The sequence below is a fragment of the Gigantopelta aegis genome, chromosome 6, assembly GCF_016097555.1.
Source record: "Gigantopelta aegis isolate Gae_Host chromosome 6, Gae_host_genome, whole genome shotgun sequence".
NCBI lineage: Eukaryota > Metazoa > Mollusca > Gastropoda > Neomphalida > Peltospiridae > Gigantopelta > Gigantopelta aegis.
The window spans coordinates 57,484,416-57,503,977 of NC_054704.1; the positions used below are offsets into that span (position 1 = coordinate 57,484,416).

Genomic DNA, 19,562 nt, shown 5'->3' on the forward strand with positions numbered 1-19,562 from the left:
TCAGTCTGTACAGTTTATTTGTTCTACTGTCAGTTTTCTATTCAAATCTACCAGCAGACAACACGTAATTGATTACAATAATCTAATTTACCACAAATAAAAAAGGAAAAAATGTAATGTTTCTGCATTTTCAAAGCTGAGTTTACAACACCTTCAATTAAAATTATCCACTGCAAAAGAAGACAACATAAACATGCCAGATCAAGAGATGACTTGGTGGCTTGCTTGGTATGGTATGAGGATTTTTTTAAAATCTTTTTATTATCATTTTATTAACAAAAATATAAATATAACCAGGCACCCAGGTTATCAAGTAAAACATCCAGTTATTAGGAATATCTGGTTTAGAGCGCTTCTGTTTTGTACTAACATTTAAAAAGGAACCTTGAAAAGGTCCGGTTTTCAGGTAATTCGAGTCTAATGACATGCAAGTTTTGAGGGGTTTTGTTGTAACCTGTTAAAATGAAACCCCTCAAAACTGGACCAGTCTACATGTATGTACAACACAATATTTCCATTAAAATTGGTCTTGACAAAAAAAAATGTTAAAAGTTATTACCGGGTATCTCCCAAGATGAATATAAAACCAAACAATTCTTGTACATGTTAAATATGCACTTAATTGACAAGTTAAAAGTAATCCAGCCCCATGATAACTTTCTTGTACTGGCTGCGAAGAGCATCTTCCAACTCTTTGCTGTGAGCCTGGTCACGAGTCTCCACAACACACTTCACCTTAAAAACAACAACAATGGCTTTGTGTTAGTCACTAGTATAAATCAGTATAAAAACATTTCCTTCAACATCTTTATCATCAAATCGTCGCATGAGAGCTAAAAGGTCTAAGTGGCAGATACAACCTAAAACGTCTTTTTTGAATATTCGGAATCCCCATCCCTGATTACATATTGTCACAAAAAATCATAGCTGTGTCCCTAATAGCACCGCTTATACAGAAGGATTTAAATGGTCATAAGTGAATCACAGATACCAATTTGCACGAAAATAGACATAACTGACACATACAACTTTCCTCCGGTTTGCTTGGTGTCCATTATGTGAACACAACTGGTTGTATTGGGTAGATACACCCTTTTTTATTACACTTCGTTATATAATTATGTCTCACATAGGTCGTATGTAATAGTTAGAGGACGAGAAACAATACTTTATCGGCGTATAAAGGTAGTGTCGCACGAGACAAAGGCGAGGCGTTAGCCGAGCGTTTTCTCGTGCGACATTACCTTTATACGCTGATAAAGTATTGTTCTCGTCCTCTAACTGTCTTAGAGCAGAGCCAAAATCTCGTGCAGCAATACCGCTTATAAAGTGAATGTCTGAAGTACTTTATCGGGATATAAATGTACTTCACGTGACCAAATATGAAACTCCCATTGGACTAGAAATTCAACTGTGCTCTAAGTGCCAAATACGACACATACACATGTATATATTCTTTGTTATCGGTCTGTGATGGAAATTACAAATGCGAAGTACAATAGAGCATACATTATGTCAATATTTTTATGTGCTTGAATCCTAAAAATAATATGACTTTTGTTGTTGTGAGAGCCCGGTCTATTTAAGAAAAACATGTGGTACTGCATGCAACGAACCATTTGGTAACAGACAAGAATGGTGTCTATATATATAAATAGGAATTGAAGTAACAATAATGTTTGTATGGTTTGCTATTTTATGTGCACTATAATTATAATAATAAACATGTTTTGGTGAATTTTCTTGAAAAACAAATATCTATTTTTAAATGTTTTTAATTGAAGCAAAGTTTCCAATATGTAACTTGTATCTGTAGATACAATTTTAATTCATAATAATGTAGTATGTGGCATATACGACCAAAGTGCAAGCATACTCACACTGATTTTGGATGTACATGTATTTAATTATATGTTACGCTGATCAAGTTCCGCCTTTCAGCTGCCTTTGAAGATCTACAGGATTGCCCTAATGTAGGCATTATGGATTAACAATATTAACATATAAACGTCATTGTAAGTTATCCAGGACAAAGTCCAGTAACAAAAGACAGTGTAATCAGACGTATGGTTAAAAGGCGAATAAAGTGAAGTGAATGTGGCCTCAACATAAACGATAGCAAGATCTATGAACTTTGACTTTACAGTTAACAAATATTTGCAACAAATTATCCCTGTTCTGAGTCAGACACCCGATCCTATTGGAGGCCGGACTTGGGATAGGCGTGTTCAAAACCCTAGTGGTATATGGACTATGGACACATTAAACCAGTTACTAAGCTAAGCTAAGCAACAGAATGTTGAACGTGAACATGACACAACACAAACACACACACACACACACACACACACACAAAAACATTAGCACAACATAGCACACACAACAGAAGCTGAACATGACAGCACACACAACATAAGTTGAACATGACATAGCACACACAACAGGACATGAACATGATATAATAGCATACACAACAGAACTTGGCACATCAATGACAACAAGACCTGAACATAAATAACATAGCAAAAAGCTGAATATGAGAAAATAATCACCATAGAAAATGAACGTGACATAGCTCTTACGACAGTGTATTTGTTTGTTTTGTTTAACAACACCACTAGAGCACATTGATTAATTAATCATCGGCTATTGGATGTCAAACATTTGGTAATTATGACTCATAGTCATCAGAGAAAACCCGCTACATTTTTCCTAATGCAGCATGGTATCTTTTATATGCACTTCCCCGCAGACAGGACAGCACATACCACAACTTTTATCCAGTCACTTGCGACATAACCTGAACATGACATAGCACTCACAACAGAACCTGCACATAATAGAGAACTCACAACAAAACCTGAACATGACGTGGCACAGTTTCAGTTTGCTGAACTATTCTGGTTTGTCATGTTGCACCATGATCATACATAGCCAGGTATTCTTGAAACTAGTGAAGTACACAACTTGAGGCAGCAAAACCAGCACACTATCTGCAAAAGGATTGATCCATGGCGCAAATAACACGGAAAGAACTCTGCACACAACATGACATAGTCTTGGAGATGACTCATCAGAAACGAATACTTAACCTAGAGAGATCTTTGAACACGGACAACCTGAAGCGATCACTGAACATCAATAGAACCTGGAGAGATCACTGAACACACACACAGAACCTGGCCAGATCATCAAATTTTTTGACATAGAACCTGGAGAGATCACTGAACCACAGTCAACAGAGACCTGGGGGGATCACTGGGGGGGAGATCCTCCCTCAGAAAGAAAATGGAAACGATCACTGTTAGGACAACAGAAAATCATGGAATGATAAGACCAATTAATTTTGTCAAAAAGAAACTTAAAGAGATCACTGAAACATATTTCATAACCTGGTAGAGATCACGGAACCCACAATAGAAACCCTGGAGAGATCACTGGACACACAACATCAGGAGTGGGAGATCACACAAGAAAACTAGGAGTGTGCACTGAAAAACACATTAGGTTTTTTTCACCCAACAAACAACAGAATTGGTAAAGATCACTGGACGTACAACATTACCAAAGAGATCACTGAACACAATAGAACCTGGAGAGATCACGTAAAATTTTGTTTAAGCGGTGATTACACAACAGATTAATACGTATCACTGAAAACACTTTTAACCTGAATGTTTGCTTCTAAATATTTTCTATTTACTACCAAATACACAACACAAAAAGGAGTATGCAATTTGCACAACAGAAATGTTTTTGAGTACACCCAACGCACAGCAGAAATATGTAGGGTTTACTGTTCATATCACTATAACCTGGAGAGAATTCGCATTTCAACAGGTGGACATGGTAATTGTGTTAACTACTTCTGGATTAAGCAATTCACTAAACACCCTAATATGGAAATAAAAACCCAAATATCCTTTGAAAACTTCACTTGATCCCGGCTTATTAAAAACCAATAAGCTCTAAACATAGTTTCTTCATTAAAGCAGGGCTCATATGACCAGACAAGTGAGCCCAAACTTCGCTTTAACGACACAGTAAGCACATTCGCTGTATAGTCACCGGTAAGTCGAACATCTGTGTCGCCTTTTACAAAAGAGAGTCATCACTGTCGCACTGAATGGGCAACTCATTTCGATGAATGGTCAATAACTTGAACCACCCCACAGACAGGATAATACATACCAAAGTGTGAAGTGTCTAGAGCACATTGGTTTATTAATCATGTGCTACTGACTGTCAAGCATTTGGTCATTTTGCGAATGTGCTTAGAAATTAAACCCCCAGGTGGGGTAATCTAGACTAACAGACAGGATAGCACATTTTAGGAAGTTTTGGTCATGCAATCATTGTGTACAGTTTGCAATGAACAAAAAATAATGGTTTCACCGAGCAGTAGACCTCGACGTGACCAAAAGCAAGCCAGCGGTTTACCACTGAGATACGTCCCGTCACATTTTACGTACTACGACTTTGTGCACACGATAAATTCAACTCACAAAACAGATCTGTGTAAGAAATTGACTAAAATAGTAAACACCAAACCTGTCATAGCGTACATCACCCCTAACGTTAAGCTGTGATCCATATTCTAACCCACATTCGGTTCCACTTGGAAAAATTTGGAGAACTCGACAAGAACTGTTAAAGTGCCAGTGTTTACGTTTACTGTAAATTCTTCAACACATTTATTGTAAAAAAAAGTGACCCTGTTCGCAGTTGATAAGCAGTTTTGAGACCTTCACGGATATGCTGGTAGTAAACTCGTTTGTAGGCCAAGACAACTCCACAAGGTTATACTATACTAAGAAATATGTGATATGCGACACAGTTAAAGAGACTATCTGGGTAATCTAAGCTTGACATTGGTAAGATTAATCGGCCAGGACAATACTTTGCAACCAGGTCCGTAGGTATGAATGAAATGAGTGGAGAGGGTGGGGGACAGATCTATAATACTTAAGCCTCTAGTGTAAATTTGTGCTTTTCAATTACACATTTCAATATTTCTAAATAAGGTGAAAAAAAAAGGTTGATTTTCGTCGCCGCTCCCATACCCCACACAGTCCTAATAGCAGACTGTTATTAAACAAAATTCAGTGAAAATAGATAAAATACAGTGATTGTAAAAGTGTTATCTGTATTAAGATAACTTCTTTTAGCAAAATGTCCCTATTTCACTAAAAAATGTCCTATCTAAAGTTTAGAAAGAAGCAATCTAATTAAAATTAGCTCCACTATTACTATGTGGATCTAATTTTCACCATCCCATTGGAGCTCGTGTCCAGTTCCTTTCACCCAATCAAAACCTTACTTGCAGAATCATGCCAGTGATTTGAAAAGAATTTGAAAACATTCCGGATCATCCCGAGGGTATACGAAATGTTTCAGGTGAATTACGAAGCCTATTTAGCCAGTAGAACTAATTTCAATATAAAATTGCTATACAACACTCGTAGTCAAGACGAGAAAAGGTAACATTTCGTCTGTAGCCATAAAATTGTTTATATTGACCAACACATCCAGAGTTTTACTGCACTTTTTCCACAGCATACAATGTTGAAAATATCAGGCGAGTCTACAAGTGGCCGCCAGCGAACCATACCAATACGTATCGGTGGGTTATCGTCTTTTTTACAATTCAAATTATTTGCTCCCGAAAAAAACTAAAAAGGCGAAGTCAGTAATCAGTCGACATTTAAATTGTTATTTTTAGATGAAATAAAACACCTTTAAGGCATTCGGAGTCCACGCAATGCTGTTAGATCTACCCTGAGACCAGTAGAGCTATTTTTAATCAGATTGTAATCACACCACCTTCTGCAAGATAAGGTTTTGATTGGTTACTGAGCTCCAACTGGCTGGTGTTAGATCCACAGTATCTGATGGAGCTCTAATTTTAATTAGATTTAGAGAGAGCGTTATCTTCACTCTAAGAAATCCGACCTCGCGTGAAGCTGCTGGCATTTTAAAAATAAGTTTCAGTTGCCAAAAGTTATATAATGGTTAGTCTGTTTCATGCTGTTGATAAATATGAGTATTCTATGAAATCTAGTGAAGTACACCCTGAGGCAGCAGAACCGGAAAATCTGCAAAAAGGACTCCCATGGCGCAAAGAAGATGAAAGAACACTGCATACAAACATGTCGGCTTTTCTGATTGAAGGAACGAAAATGCCTAAGAAAAAGAGGATTGTATGGACAAATCGTAACATTTGATGCACAGTCATCAAACAAACAATTGAACAGGACTACAGTGTTCTGCCAGTATAGAAATTTTTGGCGTGCGTCGCTATGGATGCGAAATTAAATATAAATATCCTAAGAGATATTTGGGGGGGGGGGGGGGGTCAGTCCCTCTTTTTAACATGGTTATCAGTTGAGGGTTAGGATTGACAGTTGTTCAATTAGTAATATATTTTTGTCAAAAAGTCGACTGACAAAAAATAGAAACAATTCCTATCGGTATTGTGTACGCGTACCCATTTTACCCTCTGGCGAAACGTATGCTCCAGATAAGATCACACAAAAGGAAATGGTTTTTTTAGAAAAGAAGGATTTCACGAGTCAAGTAGGTTTTTTTTACATTTATATTTTCGTTCATATGGTTATTTTATTTACCACGTAGATATTGACAAAGGTAAAATAACCTTTTCACGTACTATTTTGCGCTAAGCGGTTCGATTTTATTAATAAGGGACTTCTACTATGCATTCCCATTTAGACAGTTTAGCTTCTAAATATGTTCTATTTACAAGCTTTGGCTGGAGCAAAAAATAATATGGGATTTGCAAAACTGAAATGTTTTAGAAATGATGGTTCTTTCAGAATAAATATTAAAATTTACTTGATATACTGTTGGTCGTAAATGATGCATTTAATTTAATCATGAATAATTGTCGTAACTACAACTATTTAAGCAAATAACTAAAACACCTAATATGCTATAAATACCGCAAATATACAAAGAAATCGTAAATATGTTCAGCTTTCACTGTCATTAAAACAAATTCGACATCTTAACTACTGATCATTATCTCGGCTTTTTAAAAATTAATTTTGATGCACTTATGTCCTTCTGGCTCTCGCACGACGAAATGTAGATGTACATGTATGTAAGTTTTCACCAAACTTAAATTAATAAGAGAGCATATAAAGAATAATGAACAATAAAATGACAGGTACCATATATACATAACTACTCAAACATTTCTAGATATTATGCTAATATTTAAACCATTATCATTATTATTCACCACTTGATTATTCTTTGGAATTAAGTAAATTGAGATTAAGCAATGGTAAATGTTTATAAAATCAGACTAAAAGTACCTGAACTGAGAAAATATCAGACTTCAGCCAAGCTCTTTCATGAAAAATATCTTTTATGCTGAAAGAAAATCAATTTTACTATGACATGGTTATAAAAGTGAAAAAAGAAATAAAAATGTCCATATCTGTAGCTGTGTATGTTAAAATAATAACTTTTTAAAGACAGAGTTGCATGGTAGAAACTAACGGACTAGAAACATACTTGCATGGACTACATGACTTGATATAGACACTGTATGACTGAACTTCTTCAGCTAACACTTGCTACCATATTAAACAACCACATTGTAAATAACATGTTAACTATTAATGAACAAAGTTTTTGATTAGAACTATAATTAAATTATCTACCAAAATATAGTAGAAAATGTTTGAATTAAATCTTAGGTAATACCATGTCGAGTCATTTAGTAGGCCAGCTGCTATATGTCTGTGCCCTGAAAGTATGATATAATGCCCGTAATAGCAGAAATCTGACTAATTATACATATATACTTGCATTTCATCATATGATTAAATAGTATGAACAAAACAATAAATACAGAGCTTAAAATAATATGTAGAGCTTCATGGGCCAATTAGCCCCAAGATATGACCAGTTTTGTGAAGTAGGCGGTTAACACTAAAACATATAGCTGCCATGCCACTAGCAACCAGGCATCCAATTACTTCAAGCCCTGATTTATCGGTATGAGTAGTTGGCTATAATAAAGTTACTGACATGTTTGGCCATGGGAGATAGGTTTTTCCACAAATTAAACATTCAAGACTAACTGAAAAACAACTTGCTTATGAAGCATAAAAATATTTAATTTATAAACATTTCACTAAAAGTAAAACCAAATTCAGCATAAACATACCAACCTTTATTAAAGAGCCATCTTAATTTTATTTTTTTAATTTTAAATATGGCTTCTCAAAACAGATGGCTACTCCGTGCAAATCCATACATTATATTACAGTACATTTGATACTGTGGTGGAATATTAAGGTGACCTCATCAAACAAGTGCCTGTATAACAGAGGCCGCTGTTTAAGCCGGTTTGGTTGTGACTCTCGGTCTCTGTTTGCTATACCAACCTGACACCAAGGTCAGAAATAACTTTGGCCAGTTCTGCTATTCCACCAGGTCGATCACTGACAGTAACAATAAATCGAACAAGTCTCCCATCTGCTGCTAGACCTCTTTCAATGACACGACCCAATGCTGTAGTATCAATATTTCCTCCACACAATGCCACGACAACTCTGAAATATCAAACATTATTAGATTAATAGATATATTTTACATGTATAAACCAAAACAAATTGTAAAATAGTTTCTATGTCAACTCATTTAATTTTTTAATAAAAAAACAATACACCCCTTGGGATTAAAATGAAATGTAATACTATACATGTAAATATACAATGAACAATATTTTCAAACTCAGATTATCCCATATACACTGTATACTATGAGACACTTTATTCCCCATTATTTTTAATTACATGTGAATTACAATTATTTTACATTCATTCTTAAAATTTCTTATTTCATAATTTGGTTCAATTATAGGAAAATGGTTTACCCTCGACTGACATCCACATAAAACAATATTTCTGTGCAACAAAGCATCATTACTGTAAACACATACCAGTAATGACTAATATACTGACTTTTTGCCAGCCAGCTCTGGCAATAATCCTTGCATAATGGCAGCTAAGCCAACTGCCCCAGCACCTTCTACCACGGCCTTTTCTAGCTCAATCAATCGCAAAATAGCCAAAGCAATTGATTCTTCTCTGAAAAAAATGGTATTTTTTAATCAAAATATTTAAACTTTTGTACATATTATTGTCAGTGTGAAGAATAAAATGAAATTTAATCATGGATCTATAGACATGGAATGAAGCTTTGGATAATTGACAACTTCATATAATCCATTAAAAAAAATGTCAAGCTATTTTTGTATTAAAGGGACACGCCCTAGTTGTTAACCATTACGCCGTTGTTTTTCGCTATTACAAATAAAATTGCACTTTACTTACATTTTATTATTTAGATTATACATTTCCATTCACCTGAAGGTTTTTTTTGGTAATCCTGGTAATCCTGGTGTTTGTAATACCACAAAATGCATTTTTCGTATTTCTTAAAAATGCACACGTGTTTGAAAAAAAAAATGTTGAGCAGACAATGTCTAATCTATTTTTAGAGGGAATCTTCCCGTTTTAACGTCACAGACGTTGGTATACCACATGATCGTTATCATTTCGGTTTGGTTTGTTTTCTCGTGCACGGTTCGCGCAATCAAATTCCGATTTGTTGTCATTTGCTTGTCGTTCATTTGTGAGTTTTTTCTTCACAGTTCGTGAACATTTTCATTAACAATAAAGTTCAGACAAGTAAGTATCTCAATACAAAACATTACAAACCCTTAAAACCAATAGTACCCGGTGCCGAATAGCAAATGTAGGCTAATTGCGTTTATATATAAAATTTATTATTTCAAACACTGTAGTATAGTCAACATGGTCAGTGATGGACTATTATTGTCGTCTTATTCCGATTCAAGTATCATGATTGCTGCAGCAGCCACTTTCTCAACAAAAGCACCCAAACTCATTCCTTTAGCTGTCCAGGACAGAACAGTTGGAACATGCCCAGGAGAGGTGAAAGGAACGCACCCCAAGTCTGTGTGCACTCTGGGAAATTTGTTGTGACATAGGCATTTCTGTGCTTCGAGCGACATCTATCGGTGACATCAGAATACTAACTTTCAAAATTATTTCAAGTAATTGGGTCACGGGATTCCCATGGTATTTATCGATATAAAACCTGCTTTTTCACTCTATTTTATAAAAGCGTGATCTAAGTGTGTTACAGTTTTGTAAATTAACAAAAATTAGAATTAATTTTCGTGGGCTGAAACTAGGGCGTACGACTTTAAAGTAAATAAATCTAAATTCATTGATCACATTCTTCCCCAGTGTGAATGTTTGTGGAACAATCCAAAACCAACCCCTCAAAAAAAAGAAAAGAAAAAAAGAAAAAGAAACTATTACCACTCTGACCACATGTTAAAAAAACAATGAATAAAAAACACATTTTACTTACTGAACTACAACCATCTTGTCAATGAGATGTCTGGCAGTAAAGAAAGCATTCACTCCAACAGTTGGTACAGCCAGGCCTGTGGACAAACAGAAACATTAGTGTAGCAGCAAGTCTAAACATCTACATATGGATCCACAAAGCTACAGGATTCTTGAGTTGCATTAATTCTCGAGTACATGTTAAACATTTTGAATACTAATTCTTCATACACAATAATTTGTGCAACTACAAGACTATTCTCCCTTGTAGTGTTGTCTAAAAATGTACAATGATTCAGTAATTATACATCTTGCATAATTAATAAAATGTTTCTGCTGGGTTTCTTTATGTTGTTAAAATCTCACCATCTGCTATTGATGAGGATGTGGTAGTGTAGACTGGTTTTCCAGCTTCAAGAGCTGCCGTAAAGCTTGCACATCTCTCAATTTCAACTCCCTACAAGAGAGAATGCAATGACAACCAAGAACATACCAGTTGTTGGACAATTCATGTGATATACACCTCAAAGAGATGAGATATAAATCATATTTGACAAAAACTATGAATTTTTTTATTTATTATATAATTTTTGGCAATTTACCTTTTTTTTTTAAATGCCAGCAGCAAAACAGTTCCGGCTTTCTTACAGTGAAGATAACACTATCTTACAGTGAAGATATTTCACTAAATGTTATATAATAACATGTTTTATGGACCTAAGAAATTGATATTGACTGTTGTCTTCAGTGAATAGTAATTTATTGGGGGACCGCTCTATAGTCCGAAGGTTCAATGGTCTGAAGGTTCAATAGTACGAAAGTTCAGTAGTCGATACGAAACACTGTACTCCGTTAACGTAGGCAAATGTTTTACTATGTCTAATATGTGTATGATATAAATTGGGCATTATATGTTAAAATGTATTTTACCCTTTATAATTTGGATAATGGTAATGACATTTTGTTCACATCATGTCAAAACACCAAACATGTATACTAGTATATAGCTTTGGAACATGAAATATATTTTGATTTTGTATAGCTTCTTTTGGATGTCTGTATATTTATTACAACACACATTACTGAAAACAAAAATGGACATGGTCCACCCTTATTATTGTTCTTTTGCTATTCTTCATGATTATAGTTACCGGTAGGTCTATAAACCTTCGGACTACTGAACTTTCGGACTGTTAACCTTTGGACCATTGAACCTTCGGACCATTGAACCTTTGGATTATAGAGCTGTAACCATTTATTGGATACATAAAATCTGATACTGACCTCGCTGGTAGTAATATGGTGCATAGATTTTCATGATCTTTAAAAAACAGAATTTACAGTTCATGGAATCGCTTCACCCATACGTATCTCTACGTCACATAAATACAGTTATTTAAGTATTTAACAGAAACAATGACCTGAAAATTACAGCACTGAAATTAAAGATGTACATGTTTATGAATAGAATCTTAAAAAGATTAATAATTACAATAATGGTAACTTTTGGGTGCAAACTCTTGATAGCAAGAGCTGTTCCAGCAATGAGACCTCCACCTCCGACAGGAATAACACAAGCATCAAGATCAGGAACTTGTTCAATAATCTCCAGTCCCATAGTTCCTTGTCCCGCAAGAATGTTAGGATGATCATAGCTGAAAAACAAATAGACAAAATGCCCTCTCTAACTTGGAAGAAGAGCGTAATTTAAAGTAAAATCCATTGAAAACAGGCCCATAGGTATATTTGGAGGGGAACAATCTCTAATGGGGGGTGGGGTGGGGGGGGGGGGGGCAGAGTCTTTAGTGGGGGGCAAAAGCCAGATAAAGTAGGACAAAACCCCCCAACATTTTCGTCCTTGTGTGGAGGAGCACAGGTCTGCCTACCAGGTTCCTAAGGGCCTTAAAAATTATCAAACTAAATTTAATAAAGGAGGTGAATCGGATGTCATTTTATAACTGATGTCACATTTCATATTTATGAATAATAATAAATATGTATTAACTGTACTTTTGTACAGTAACAACAAGTTAATCCTTGTTTAAATTTTAATTTTTTTTAAAAACCTCAAATTTTAAATTCCCAAGATCACCATAGGTCAAATATAATATTCTCAAATTAAGCCAAATATGTTATTTACAGTCACTACATAAGTAATTATATACTGTGCTGCATAATTTCTTACATATAAGAAATACATGTACATGTATATCCAACACCACCCAAAATTCAAAATGACCTCAGGTGTTTGAAAACAACTGTTAAAATATATTAGAACAGTAAATGTATTATGAATTAAAGGATTATAATTTAAATCTACTTTTGAGCAGTTGAAACCAAAACTGCCTTACCCATTTATGTATATCAAGTCTTGGTCCCGACTCATATGCATGGCATAATCTTTGCTCTGAAATAAATTAATCAGTAAGTATACTGAAAAAAAGAATGAATTTAGCAGTGTCATTTTTGCCAGTAGCTCAATGACATTAAAAAGAAACATTTATGACTCTCAGCAAAAAATAATAAGTAAAGTTATCTTTTCTTTAACCGACTCCCAGTTTTATTTACTGATTTATTAACTCATTATCTTCATCAAGTTTTAAAATTTTCCTAACAATACCATTTTCACGGAAAACGTTTTTCTAGTGGTATTTTCTGCATTAATATTAATAGAAAAAACAAGTCTATTTACCATGAACAACCAATGCAATGTCCACAAATTGAATATTACTATGCTGATACATTTAAAAGCTGTAACACAATCATGAGAGATGGGACAAAGATGGTACAATAATATACTTTTATTATATTTGAGATATACCTCGCTTATGTCTTTTCCATGGACAATAACTTTTGCTCCATGATTGCGACAAGCTGACACTTTCATGATGGGGGCAACAATTGGCATGACAACAGTGACTGAAATACCAAGGTTATTTCCATGGTAGGCGAGAGCTAGTGCATGGTTCCCAGCACTGGCAGCAATAACACCTTTCTTCTTCTGCTCCTGTGGAAACACATACAGCAATCACTTGTACAAGCAATAATCACTTTTCTGGTTATAGCCTAATTACTTATAAAATGACTTTGTCAACTAATCAGGGGTAGGATTAGCTCAGTTGCTTGAGCACTCGCTGGTCAAAGGCCATGGTATGTGTTTTCGTGTCTGTGGGAAAGTGCATATAAAGATCCCTTGCTGCATTAGAAAAAATGTTGCGGGTTTTCTCTGACTATATGTCAGAATTACCAAATGTTTGACATCCAATAGCCGATGATTAATTAATCAATGTGCTCTAGTGATGTCGTTGAACAAAACAAACTTCTTTTTTGTCAACTAATCGGTACCCACTATGCCAGTTTCATTAAATGTAGATATTGTTTAGCTGTTCAAACAAAAGTATGCCAAAACACATTCAGTATATGCTAAAAACAGAATGGAAAGAAGTGATTTTTAAAGTGTCGCTGCTTGCACGTATAAAGAAGAGGTAATTACCTTTGTCAGTGCCAAAAGTGTATACCGTGCTCCTCTCTCCTTAAAGCTAGGACAAGAGAAAATAAAGTTTGTAAGTAAATCAAAACATAAAATACATTTTAATCTAATTTAATACATCCTACAGAGAGAAAAAATTAATGTACATTCCAAAATTGTATTCCAACACTATCATATTCTAATATTATGTACCAATTACATGCAAATATTTCTGTGCTAAATACTAAAAAATAAAATAAATATCAGGAAAAGCTAAATTTCCAAAACAGCATACTATTTTACTACTTCAAATTCATAAAATCATACTGATGCACTTACCTTTGCTCGACACCCAATAGGCGATCTCTATTTTTGTGTTATGGTGACAATAAACATTAATTCATTCTCATTAAATCAATAACTAATAAACTCTGTCATAGGTGCATGTTCAGCATATTTCTATTAACAAAAACAGGTGCCTTTATATGAAATTTCAACCCCTGAAGTTACCTTCCAGTGAACTGCAAGAACTCCTTTTTGAAATACATGTCCATTCCAAACAACTGTGACATCTGGGATTTCTGGGGGTAAATAAAAAATTTTTATTGTACACTTATGTACTAGTAAATTTACGGAAGATTCTGTAACAAAAGTTTGTTTTTATACCGGTACTATTATTTGTTATTACGTGTAGTTATGTACCAGTATACAATATTTTATACCGGTACTATTGTTTGTCATTACGTGTAGTTATGTACCAGTATACAATATTTTATACCGGTACTATTGTTTGTCATTACGTGTAGTTATGTACCAGTATACAATATTTTATACCGGTACTATTGTTTGTCATTACGTGTAGTTATGTACCAGTATACAATATTTCATACCGGTACTATTATTTGTCATTACATGTAGTTATGTACCAGTATACAATATTTCATACCGGTACTATTATTTGTCATTACATGTAGTTATGTACCAGTATACAATATTTTCAACTGATTCTAAACTTAAGTTTAATAATAAACATCACCTCAGTGGACCCATTCTCGGACTGAGTTTTTCCTGTCCCAATCAATGCAAAACTACTGGAATATCAAAAGACATGGTATGTGCTGTCCTGTCTGTGGGAAAGTGCATATAAAAGATCCATTGGTACTAATGAAAAAATATAGCGGGTTTCCTTTCTCTATGATAAATTACCAAATATTTGACATCTAATAGCTGATAATTAATTTTTTTTTTTTTTTTTAGCCTGATTAATGTCAGATTAATGAGTCTCTTAATTGTTGGTTTAGTATCAGTGTTTTCATACAACCATAACAATCAAACTTAGCTAAAATAATGATAATAAAACAATGATAATAGTACATGTACTTAACCCATGATAATGATAATGGTATTTAACTATAATTGTGGTACTTAACCCATGATAATGATAATGGTACTTAACCCATGATGATATTTAACTATAATTGTGGTACCCATTATGATAATGGTACTTAACTATGACTGGTACTTAACCCATGATAATGATATTTAACTATAATTGTGGTACTTAACCCATAATGATAATGGTACTTAACTATGACAGTGGTACTTAACCCATGATAATGATAATGACACTTAACTAGAATAATGGTATTTAACTCATAAAACAATAATGGTACTCAAACTTTGATAATGCTTCTTAAGCTTCTATGACATTTAAATTATAATAATGGTAATTAAACAATAATAATAATAATAATAATAATAATAGTTTATGATAGAACATCAGTTTACACCAAACAAACAATGATTACAATACATTGTACTTTTGAAAACTGTTAGCTATCTCAAGCCAAATACTGCTCAGATGTAGGTATTTTTCTGTATTGAAACTTTAAATATTAAATAAGATTATAAAAGAAAAAAAGTTTAGTTTTTTTACTTGTTTGGGTTCAAATAGTGTTGTTCATATCTTTTTGGTAGTTTAATTTTCTCATTTAATTATATAGCATGTTTCATTTGTGTATTAAATAAATAAATCAAAGAACAGGACTTGCACTTAAAGATTTGTCTTCCACTACAATTTAAAAAACAAAAATGCTGCAGGTGAAACAGGCCACCAATGGCAATTTTCAGCCTGCCTACAGCACTTTTAAAAAAAGTGACTTTTGCAGCAAATAAACATGAATGAAGGTTATTTTGCTGTATGTAGACATATATCAAATGTTATATACTGGCAGATAATGTACACTAGGTGTATACAATTTTCCATCACTGAGGAGCTTTACCGATGGCTATTCATAACTCAATGGCGGCAATTGCCGTTGGTGTCATCGTTAAGTTCGAGTGCTGAATAATAGTGCCTAAATTTGAACTGAATATAACAGTACATCTATTCGTCAATGCATTAAGGATTATGGAACTGGAAGAAGAGTAACTCAGTATTGTACAGGAACTAATTTTTTTATTCCGTTGTGGTCAAATCAGTCAGCCAGGTGAGTAAATACTCTGCAAATTTTAATAAATGATACATTATGATTAAACTATGATAATTGCTCTTTAATGAATAATTATCAGTTGTTACAATGTTGTACTCAGATTGAAATACATTATTCGTCTTCTCCATAGGCTACTACACTAGTACGGTATACATGAAACTAACATTCCTCTAGGCTGGCATGTGTACTGTTAATAAATTACATAACATACTCCATAATGTATTTGTCTATGATTTATTAGTGTATGTTTTAAGTGCACCCTAATACCCACTGTGCATGGTGTGTGCTGTACTCCTCCTTTGATTTTATAGGCAGCAGCACTAATATCCTCGAATTTGACCTGAACAGGATTATCGGCATCACAATATGGATCTTTTAATTCCTTATCTTCAACTGGTAAACTGGACTCCAGAACCTCTTCAACTTCTTCCTAAAATACGATTTAAAATTATGCACAGAATCGAAAAACTCAATTATTAAAAAAACAAACATTATAATTAAAATGCCATATTTTTCTTCTTTTTTTGTTGTTGCGATAAACAACTACAAATGAACTGATCCCATAATTGTTCAAAATATAAAATTTAATATTTTGGCATACCTTGTAAATAGTTGCATTCAGTCCAGCTAGATTCATATCTTATTGATCACATCTTACAAAACTGATGAATCAACAAAATCTTTAAGTCGGGGGGGGGGGGGAGGATTTTGTCGGTTGAGTGCTCGCTTGCTGTGCTTGAATCACAGGATCGAAACCACCTCGGTGGATCCATTTAAATGATTTAGTTTTTTCACGTTGCAACCTGGTCAAAAGTTGTGGTATGTGCTTTCCTGTCTGTGGGAAAGTGCATATAAAAGATCCCTTTCTGCATTAGAAAAAATGGGGTGGGTTTCCTCTGGTGATTACATCATAATTACCAAATATTTGCTATCTAATAGTAATCAATGTGCTCTAGTGGTGTCGTTAAACAAAACACACTAGAAATTGTGCAGGGGTGCTTCCAGAGGTTGGTAAGCTAGGTTTTTAGGGTATGTCGTGTCATGCTCCTCCAAAACATACATTGAAAATAAGAAAAATTCATGGAGCAAGATCCAATCCCCCCCCCCCCCCCACCCCCCAGCACACATGCCTGGAAATTGATTCTTGTCAGCGAGATGGGACTATTAGAGATAGATGAGTTGCATAAATACAACAAACTTGTTGGTAACATCCACCTAACATTAACATTACATCAGTTGAAATGAAAGCACCCAATTCTGCCCAATTTTTCAGTTATTATTTGGTTGCAACTAGCTGAAGGTATAACGTTTACATTTCAAAGTTAATAAACATTTTTGATGTAAAGCAATCCTTATGGAATTTTTACTTTACACCTTTATTTAAAAATATAAATTAATATTATTTCAATGTATGAAATGAGTGGTGGTCACAGTCATTACATGAGATTACCCATACTGGTTCCACAGATTGACTGTAACACATAATATTCCACTACAGCACGCACACACACACACACACACACACGCACGCACGCACACACGCACGCACACACACACACACACACACACACACACACACACACATATTTAACATGCAAGCTATTTCTATTTCCCCAAACAGTATGTTATACCATCCATGTTTTCCTTTTTGAGTAAAAGTCAGTATCTATCTGTGATATTTGTATTTTTGCACAGTTCTTTACACCGTTTTTATTTAAATCTTGAATTTTTATTTGTTTGCATTACCATAGTTTGACACCCAATAGCCGATGTATTTTTCGTGCTGGGGTGTCGTTAAACATTCATTCATTCATTCTTTTCAACATTTTGCCCAAACACAGTCTGTGTGTTCTGTGTGTGTGTGTGTGTGTGCATGCATGCATGTGTGTGTGTGTATGTGTGTGCACACGTTTGTGTGTGTGTTTCTGTGTGTGGAGGGGGGGGGGGGGAGACACAGTCCAGTGGTAAAGCGCTCTCTCTATGCGCAGTCGGTCTGGGATCGATCCCCGTCAGTGGGCCCATTGGGCTATTTCTCGTTCCAGCCAGTGCACCACGACTGACATATCAAAGGCCGTGGTATGTACTACCCTGTCTGTGGGATGGTGCATATAAAAGATCCCTTGCTGCTAATCAAAAGAGGATCCCATGAAGTGGCGACAGCGGGTTTCCTCTCTATATATCTGTGTGGTCCATAACCATGTCTGACGCCATATAACTGTAAATAAAATGTGTTAAGTGCATCGTTAAATAAAACATTTCTTTTTCTCTGTGTGTGTGTATGCGTGTGTGTGTGTTTGTTGCTGTCTCTTTGGATGTGGGGGCAAAATTTAGCTCAGTCGGTTGAGTGCTCACTTGGTGGATCCATTCAACTGATTGTTTTTTCTCGTTCCAACCAGTGCACCACAACTGGTTAAAGGTCGTAGTATGTGCTTTCCTGTCTGTGGAAAAGTGCATATAAAAGATACCTTTCTGCATTACAAAAAAATGTAGTGGGATTTCTCCAATTACTACATGCCAGAATTACCAAATGTTGACATCCAGTAGCCGATGATTACTTAATCAATGTATTCTAGTGGTGTTGTTTAACAAAACAAACAAACTTTGGATGTGGATTGGGTTGTGCATGAAAAAGAGAGATAGACAGACAGACGGACAGAGAGATGTACATTTTAGGACATTTTAAATCAATTTTACTTTCATTTCTTTTAATATGGACTATTTTATAGGTGTGGGTTGAGGGTGGCTTTGCATGTCCCTTAATATCTTCACACAAAAAAAGTGAGTTAGATTTTATATTGTGGGGAGGGGGCAACCCACACTATGTATGTATGATTTTATAAAAAAAAAGAAGAAAAAAAAAAAGAAAAAAAAAAAGAAGAAAAAAAGGACATCACGTTTGTATGGACTCCATGCCACCACCCCACTCCCCCACCCCCCCGCATGTATGTTACATGCCCAGTACCAAATATATATCACAGTAATCACCCACACCATTTTGTCCGTAGCTGTAAGTTTTCTCACCTGTTTTTCAATTAGTTGGTTGTCCATATAATTTTGTTTCCAACAAACCGTTTCTCACGATGTTTGGTGCTTGTTTCCTACTTGTGTGGTAATGACTCTTTAACCTCTGCTACACTGCCACCAGTAATCTTAAGAATAAGGTCACTGCGTCATCTTTTGTTTACA

The 19,562-nt window shown here is 34.8% G+C and overlaps 1 protein-coding gene across 2 annotated transcripts in view; it reads right to left on the reverse strand.

Annotated features, from left to right (window-relative positions):
- The window catches only part of LOC121375265 (L-threonine ammonia-lyase-like), a 37,160-nt gene continuing 17,598 nt past the window's right edge, over window positions 1-19,562 (reverse strand). For both annotated transcript variants that reach the window (XM_041502639.1, XM_041502638.1), the window contains exons 2-14: window positions 19,398-19,525; window positions 16,648-16,806; window positions 14,395-14,465; window positions 13,909-13,954; window positions 13,237-13,422; window positions 12,767-12,822; window positions 11,908-12,070; window positions 10,782-10,872; window positions 10,438-10,513; window positions 8,997-9,122; window positions 8,418-8,585; window positions 7,338-7,395; window positions 1-735 (exon numbers count right to left, since the gene is read on the reverse strand). In XM_041502639.1, the coding sequence (XP_041358573.1) occupies window positions 631-735; window positions 7,338-7,395; window positions 8,418-8,585; window positions 8,997-9,122; window positions 10,438-10,513; window positions 10,782-10,872; window positions 11,908-12,070; window positions 12,767-12,822; window positions 13,237-13,422; window positions 13,909-13,954; window positions 14,395-14,465; window positions 16,648-16,806; window positions 19,398-19,424 (1,332 nt within the window). In that variant the 5' untranslated portion in view covers window positions 19,425-19,525 and the 3' untranslated portion in view covers window positions 1-630. The remainder of the gene's footprint in view (window positions 736-7,337; window positions 7,396-8,417; window positions 8,586-8,996; window positions 9,123-10,437; window positions 10,514-10,781; window positions 10,873-11,907; window positions 12,071-12,766; window positions 12,823-13,236; window positions 13,423-13,908; window positions 13,955-14,394; window positions 14,466-16,647; window positions 16,807-19,397; window positions 19,526-19,562) is intronic.